At 35.4% G+C, this 7,220-nt stretch overlaps 1 protein-coding gene across 1 annotated transcript; it reads right to left on the reverse strand.

Moving 5' to 3' along the window:
• Positions 1-3,251: 3,251 nt before the first annotated feature.
• Positions 3,252-4,182, reverse strand: LOC141553221 (ubiquitin-conjugating enzyme E2 N-like). Its single transcript, XM_074285020.1, has one exon. The coding sequence runs from the start codon at positions 4,129-4,131 to the stop codon at positions 3,673-3,675; it is 459 nt and encodes a 152-aa protein (XP_074141121.1). The 5' UTR covers positions 4,132-4,182; the 3' UTR covers positions 3,252-3,672.
• Positions 4,183-7,220: the final 3,038 nt, after the last annotated feature.

The raw sequence follows: 7,220 nt of genomic DNA on the forward strand, positions 1-7,220 counted from the left end.
CCTTAATCATTTGTCTACAAGTGAACTCATTGAAGAATTCAAAAATCGAAATATAGTTTTTTTTTGTTTTTTACAAATGAGCAATAATAGCCATCAACTCCCTGAAAAGTGTTTTCATTCCTGAAGATTTTCTGAATGTGGGTGGAGGATAATTTTGACTGTTTCCTCTGGGCCAGAAGACCATCTTCCTTGTTGAGTTAGTACATAACTCATGTACTTGATAGAAGCTATGGAAAACTAGTATATATCCATTGGCATCTCCAGATCAGATTCATCCAGCCAATTATTAGTATGTCTTTCCTTTCTTCCAAGATGTTTTCAAAGAAAAGTCAGTCAGATATACCAACACATCCTGATAGTTCGTGTCTCCAACCACTTAATTTACAAGCTATTGAAAAGTTTTGGAAGTCCCCTGAAATTCATTGGGGCATATATGTTCAAATTGATTGAATTGGGCAGATAAAGGCTGACTTCTTGCCTTCTTTTGCTATTGGGATACAATAATATCAATATACCTATTGAATAAACCTGTACAAGGGAGTTGATCAGACAAAAACCTTGATCAATTGGATCCCTCCAATGCACTTGATGAAATGATTGGGCATGAATCGTTATCAGAAAAAGACATTCTTATAAAGCTGTATAGGACATATGTTTTGGCTCTTGGCTGAAGGACATGAGATTTTCTAAGATTACACAGAAATTCCTTTGGATTTGGATTATCAGGAGAGACTAGGGAAAATAAACTCAAGGATCAGGAAGATAGACTCCTTTTGGAAGAGATACTCTTAACTAAACAATATGATGATCATTCTTTTAAACTGATCTTTGAGTTTTCCTACAATTTCTTCATAGAGGGATTGGAGTGCTAAGGATTGGAAAGAATTAAATGTGTGAGCTCTTATTTCTGATGAAATTTCAAGAAATGGATTGATATTAGATATGTTAACTGTCTCTATATTTTCACCTTGGCATATTAGTTATAGCAGCAGACTTGATCTAAGAGACCTGTATTCAAATATGCCTTCAGTTTACTTTCTATGTGACTTTTATTAAGAAGCATGAGGAGAAAGGACTCTATCTCTTTGGGCCCTTCTGTTTTGGGATTATTTTTCAAAAGGTTCTTTCCATTGAACTTCTAACAGGGAGAAAGATTTTCCCTCTTTCCTTTTCTCAGTGAAATGGTGGCTATAAGCATATAAAGCAATCAATAAAGCAACATGTATTAAGTGCTTACAAAGGACCAGATACTGTACCTTTAACTCTATTGATATAAAGAATGGCAAACTCCTATAAGGTACTCTCTCTCTCTTCATAGTGTCTTCCCACATCTCATAGTATATTCCTTTAATGGATTCTTCCAAACTCCTTCCCTTGGTAACTCTATTGCTCTTCCAAATCTATTTTGTATTTGCCTCTCCTGTGGTAAAGGTAAGGACTCTGTGGATCCTTATCTACTCAAAACCATTGCTCATGATCCACTTGACCAGTACTTCATGTTTCTAGTCATTTAGAGGTCACAATTAGTTGTAAACAAATGCAATAGCATAATAAGAAAAATAGTTGGGTCAATACTAGTCACTGCCAAGTTGGCTGCAGACAAAGGATGGAAAAAGGAATGTAAGAATTCAGAGGATCATGGTTCTTTCTAAAGGTATATAGAGGAAGAAAGAAACACTTAGAGATCAGGACATAGCTAATCTACCTATATCCTCTAGTCATTATTTGTATTAAGACTTTAATAGCAAAAAACTTACACTTTCAGGGCATAAGCCCCATCCAAGTAAGGTCATTGAAAACAGAAAGATAAAGAATAAGATATCAGTAGATACAAATGAAAGAGCTACTTTAAGAAGGATGGGAAATAGAGTACGAGCTGACAATCTGATTGATTGATCCACACTTAGCCAGACACCATCATCTCTCAAACTGATATGTCAGGTCTGTGAATAGATTTCTAGGAGTTTCATGAAGTTAATTTCAATGGGGAAAATCATGCCTTTTTTCATTCATCTTTGGTTTATTTTGTAATCCTATATATTTCATTTTATGCCTTTGAAAACATTAATCTGGGAAGGAGTCCAAAGGCTTCATTAGACTGCCAAAAGAGTCCACGACACAAAATAAAGTTAGGAACCCCTACCTTAAAGTAATGACAGAAAAGTGACACTATCTACAAATGGATAAAGTCAAGCAAGAGGTGAGTTGTGTCCAAAGACCTGAGAGCCATGGATAATTTAATATGATGCAAATGAGAGTGGGGCTCTATGCTTAATTAAGATCACATGCTCTGGTTCTAGATCTTGAAGTCAAGCACTGTTCACAGTTTCCCCCTTTTCTGCTCTACCACCCATACTGTCATGTGATTATGTGTTAAGGAATTTAGTTACACATGTCAAAGATCGGCTTAGATTTAAATATTTATTATGTTGAAAATATCAGTTACCATCTTTGGCAGAATGACTCAGAGGACTGGTCAGTTTTAGATATATCTGTATAATAATGATGGATAAAGATGGATAAAGAAGTCCATGGAGACTAGGGCAAGGAAAGTCTGATCTTACAATCACCTGCAATGATCAACACTTCAAAAATCTGTGGTCACTTAGTGCTCAGGGGGAAAGAGGATATATGAAACTTCCCTCCAGGATCACCCTACAAATGCAGTGTTTTACAAAAGAGAGGAAATTTGTAGTAAATGTGCTGGAGACAGATTCGAACTCAGAGACAATATAAGGCTTCCAAAGAAAGGATAAAATGTACTAAATGGTTGGATAGGCACGTGATGGGTGACTTCAGATTGTAAAACATTACTTTAAAAAAAAGAGATAAAAAAAGAAATTATGCAGAAGAGAGTCTACAAGATGGCTTCAAAGAAATATATGATTAAAAAGGAAAATAGACTAGTCCTGTGGCAAGAGTGAGGGATTCATCACATTCTCTACTGATATATTCACAAAGGCAAGAGAATTTAAGGAAGGCATCCAGCCTTTTGGGTCAACCCCCTGTATGAGAATCTATGGGTAAGAATCACAAAGAATGAGCAAATATGGATGAGTAGGAAGTACTCTGCATCCCTGGAAGAAATACCCATATCAGCTAGATCATAAATCCACTAGTATGTTAGAATATTGGGTAAGCTTCTTTGGGAATATTATATTCAAGGGTAGATTCAAGAACAATGAATAAAAATTACTAAGAGACAAATATATAATGTATGTAAGGAAAAGCTTCCAAACAATTGTGTGTATCCCAAAAGTCAAATAGGTTGATGATGAATTTCTTCTCTTTGGAGGCCTTGGAGCAAAGGGTTGAGTGTGTGTGTTGCATCAGAATAGATGGCCATTGAGGTCCTTTCTGACTAAGTCTATGATTCTGTGAAACCATGGTAGGCAAAAAGATTAAAAGTCAAGATATAACAATGCTTTCAAGCAGTTTCTTAGCAACACAGATGATTCTTCTGTTCCTGTACCTCAAAAGTAAAATCAGGACAAGTATTGACTTTGTAAGGTGTGTTTAATCTCCAAAAGGTTGAAGGTGGGCTGGGCTTTTATTCTAAATATTTCTAAGATTGTGTCTATTCAATGCAAACAAACAAACAAAACAAAAAAAAAAAAAAAAGGAAAAGATCTTGGCAGATTCAGAGTGGTACTCATGGTGTTCAGGCTGAATTTAATTATCATTCATGGCATAGAGCCTTGTCCATTCTCTGGCTGTTTCTATGGCTTGGGCTTCATTGGTCTTCCACTGCTGGGCTACATCATTTGCTAATGGATCATCTGGATTGGGGGCACTTAACAAGGCCTGGATTGAGAGCAGAACTGTTAGGATCTGAAGTGCTGGAGACCATTTATCTTTCAAAATATCTAAACATATTCTTCCCAACTTATCCACATTAGGGTGATAAATTTTGGTCATGAAACGTACTTTAGGAGCTGTCATTGGGTATTCTTCTGGAAGGAAGAGTTCAAGTTTAAAAGTCCCTCCTTCAAAGGGGGAATCCTGTGGGCCTGCAATGACCACGTGAAAATGACGGGCGTTGATTTCATCTGGTTCTGCTTTTATCCCAGGGACCGATTCGGCCAATAAACCCTGGATTTCCTTGACAATCCTGTGGGACAGCCTGGACATGTTGCCAGAATTCAGTTGCCTGTGACAATTTGTTTTAAAGGCTCTTCTACCTCTGACATTCTGTTTTATGTCCTAGTGGTCCTTTCAGTTCTGACATTCCGTGTTCTGTATTCTAAATTCCCTCCTAGCTCTGACATTGTAAGGTCATCTAATCATAGAATCTTGGAGCTGGATCTCAGAGACCATCTAATCTAAGTAAGATTCCCCTCTACATTGGTAACAAGTGGCTATTCAGTCTTACAATTTAGTCAATTAATATAATATGATATGATAAAATATAATAAATATGATATAATTGATATAATATAATATGTTCTATAGATTCATCCAACTGTGTCCAACAGAGGTCTGGCTCAAGATCAAGCAGTTACAAATGGCATTGCCAGAGTTCAAATCCAAGTTTCTGATGACAAACCTAGCTGTACAACCTTCCTACGCCTCCATCTTATTAGTCTGTATCAATAAATGTCATTAATTAATTGAAGTCATTGGTGAGTATGGTGAATGGCTTATGGCTAAGAAATTCTTATGTATTGATACAGAACTTTAAGGTTTTAAAAATATTTTAGAAACATCTCACTTGTTTCTTATAACAACAGACATATATTATTATTCCCATTTTATAGATGGGGCAATCAAAGCTTAAAGTGATTTGTCCACAGTCGCAAAGATAGAAAGCATCTGAGGCTAGATTTAGAATTCAAGTCTTTCTGACTCCAATTTTTGTACTTATGATTTGAGACTATGATTGCAGTACTAAGGTCTCTTCTATTGCTAATATTTATTGATCTAAGCTAGTAGTTCTTAACTTTTTTGGTCTCAGGAACACTACATTTTTGTAGACATCAGGAAGCTTTGGTTTCTGGGATAGCTATCAGTATTTGTTGTATTAGAAAATAAAACCAAGGGGGGTAGCTAGTGGTGTAGCAGAATCAGGAAGACTTGAGTTCAAATCCAGCTTCCTACCCCTCTACGTTGGTAACAAGTGGCTATTCAGTCTTACAATTTAGTCAATTAATATAATATGATATGATAAAATATAATAAATTCCTAACTGTATGACTCTAGGCAAGTCACTTAACCCTGATTTCCTCAAAAGAAAAAAAAAAGACACTAAAATCTAATGTTTTAAAAATAGTTATTCATTTAAAATAATTATAATAAATCCACTGCACATTAACATAAATAACATATTTTATGAAATAAAAATCCTGTTTTCCACATAAAAAATTCTATGAGGAGTGACATTGTTTTACTTTTTTTTAAATTACTTTAATGTTTGACTGAATAGAAGACAGTAGGATTCTCATATTTGCTTTTCTGTATTCAATCTATTGCAACATGGTTTTGGTTGAAATATAAGAAAAAAAGTCAAGCATCAAATAGATATGTAGTAAGGAAAAGGAGTAGTATTTTATAGTACTATTATTATTATTATGAAAATTGTTTTGACATTAATGATTCTTTGAAAGCATCTTGGGGATCCCCCAGGGTCTGCAGACTATATTTTGATATCTACTGACCTAAGATAATTCTCTAAAACTTAGAAATTGAAGAACAGCCATCAGTCTGCAGTGGTAGAAGAAGTTTCATGACCTGCAGTTCCCTATAGAAATAAATAAATTCTGCTTCCAGATTTCAGATCTTTGAGATCCATTTATAATTTGGTATGTGAAGAGAGGAAGTGAAATGACCCTTTAAATCATAGTTCTGCTATGGATTCAGACTGAAAGCACTCTAGATGATTATGTTCTATAGCTTCTTTCAACTCTGGCATTCTAGGTTCTAAGTTCTAAATTCTTTCTTTTCTGACATGTTTGGTCCAAAGTCCTAGGTATTAGCTCTGGTTTTCCATGTTTTAAGGTACTTTCCACCTCTAACACTCTCTGTCTTAAGAATTTCTGCGTCTGTAAGGAAACTACCCAATATGCACAAAATATTTCCTGTCCAAATACCATTCTAGGTTTATTAAGTATTAACTATCATTATTTTAGCTTAGTGGTTTTTTCAATTGTGTCCAACTCTTCACAACCACATTTGGCATTTTCTTTGCAAAAATACTGAAGTAGTTTATCATTTCCTTCTCCAGCTAATTTTACAGATGAGGAAACCAAGGCAAATAGGGTTAAATAACTGTTCCAGAGTCATATAGTTACTAAGTATTGAAACCAGATTTGAATTCAGGAAGAGGAGTCTTCCTGAATCCAGACCCAAGACTCTATCCACTTAACTACCTAGTTGCCCTATTATTATTATTACTATTATTAATTATTACCAAGCTGGAAAGAGAACATAAATTTAACAATGGATCATGTCTATTGTCCAGAAGTTCTATTAAATAGTTCAGAGTGGGCTCAGCTTTCCAACATAATCACATTGCTCCCAGGAGCATCTTTGGGGTAACAATTGATCCTGTCTGGGGCTATCCCAATCAAAAGAATGGAATTTGTTCTTAAGGGCAAAAAACAATATTGTAAAGTTTTTAAAACTCCGCTGCTCTGGTATATAAAAATGTGCAGAGTCAAACACATTCTTTTCATATTTTCACGGCCCCAAACTTTGGGAAAAGGTTGGATTGGCAGCTGGAGCTTTTATATTTGTGATCTGTTGAGTGATGATGACAGGAGAAGGCAAGGTAAGAATGCTTTACAATTTGCAAGGTGCTTTCCTTGCTACAGCCCTGTGAATCCTCAATCTCTTTCTTGGCTTGAGTTCTTGGCCACTCATCTGTAACGTGAAGTAGATCAGGGGTGTCAAACTCAAATGGAAACTAGACCATTAAATTGCGCATAAGGATCCTAGCTGGTGACATATTGACCTAGAAAAAGTTATCTATGTTCTTTTGTAATTTTATTAATTCATTAAATGTTTTCCAATTATATTTTAATCTTGGAAATGTTATGGGCTCTGAACTCTCAATTTCTCCATCTGTAAAGTGAGTATAATGATACTTGAAGAAAGAGACAGCATCAAATAGCAGAGAGAGAATAGGACCAGAGGTTCTGGGTTCAAGTCTTGCCTCTAACATACTTGCTATATGACCACAGCAAATACCTCAATCTTTGTGATACAGCGGACAATCTTGTAGG

Source organism: Sminthopsis crassicaudata, chromosome 2 (assembly GCF_048593235.1).
Source record: "Sminthopsis crassicaudata isolate SCR6 chromosome 2, ASM4859323v1, whole genome shotgun sequence".
Lineage (NCBI taxonomy): Eukaryota > Metazoa > Chordata > Mammalia > Dasyuromorphia > Dasyuridae > Sminthopsis > Sminthopsis crassicaudata.

Excerpts from the sequence above, each read along its gene's own strand:
- LOC141553221 (XM_074285020.1), bottom strand. The coding sequence starts at position 4,131 with ATGTCCAGGCTGTCCCACAGGATTGTCAAGGAAATCCAGGGTTTATTG.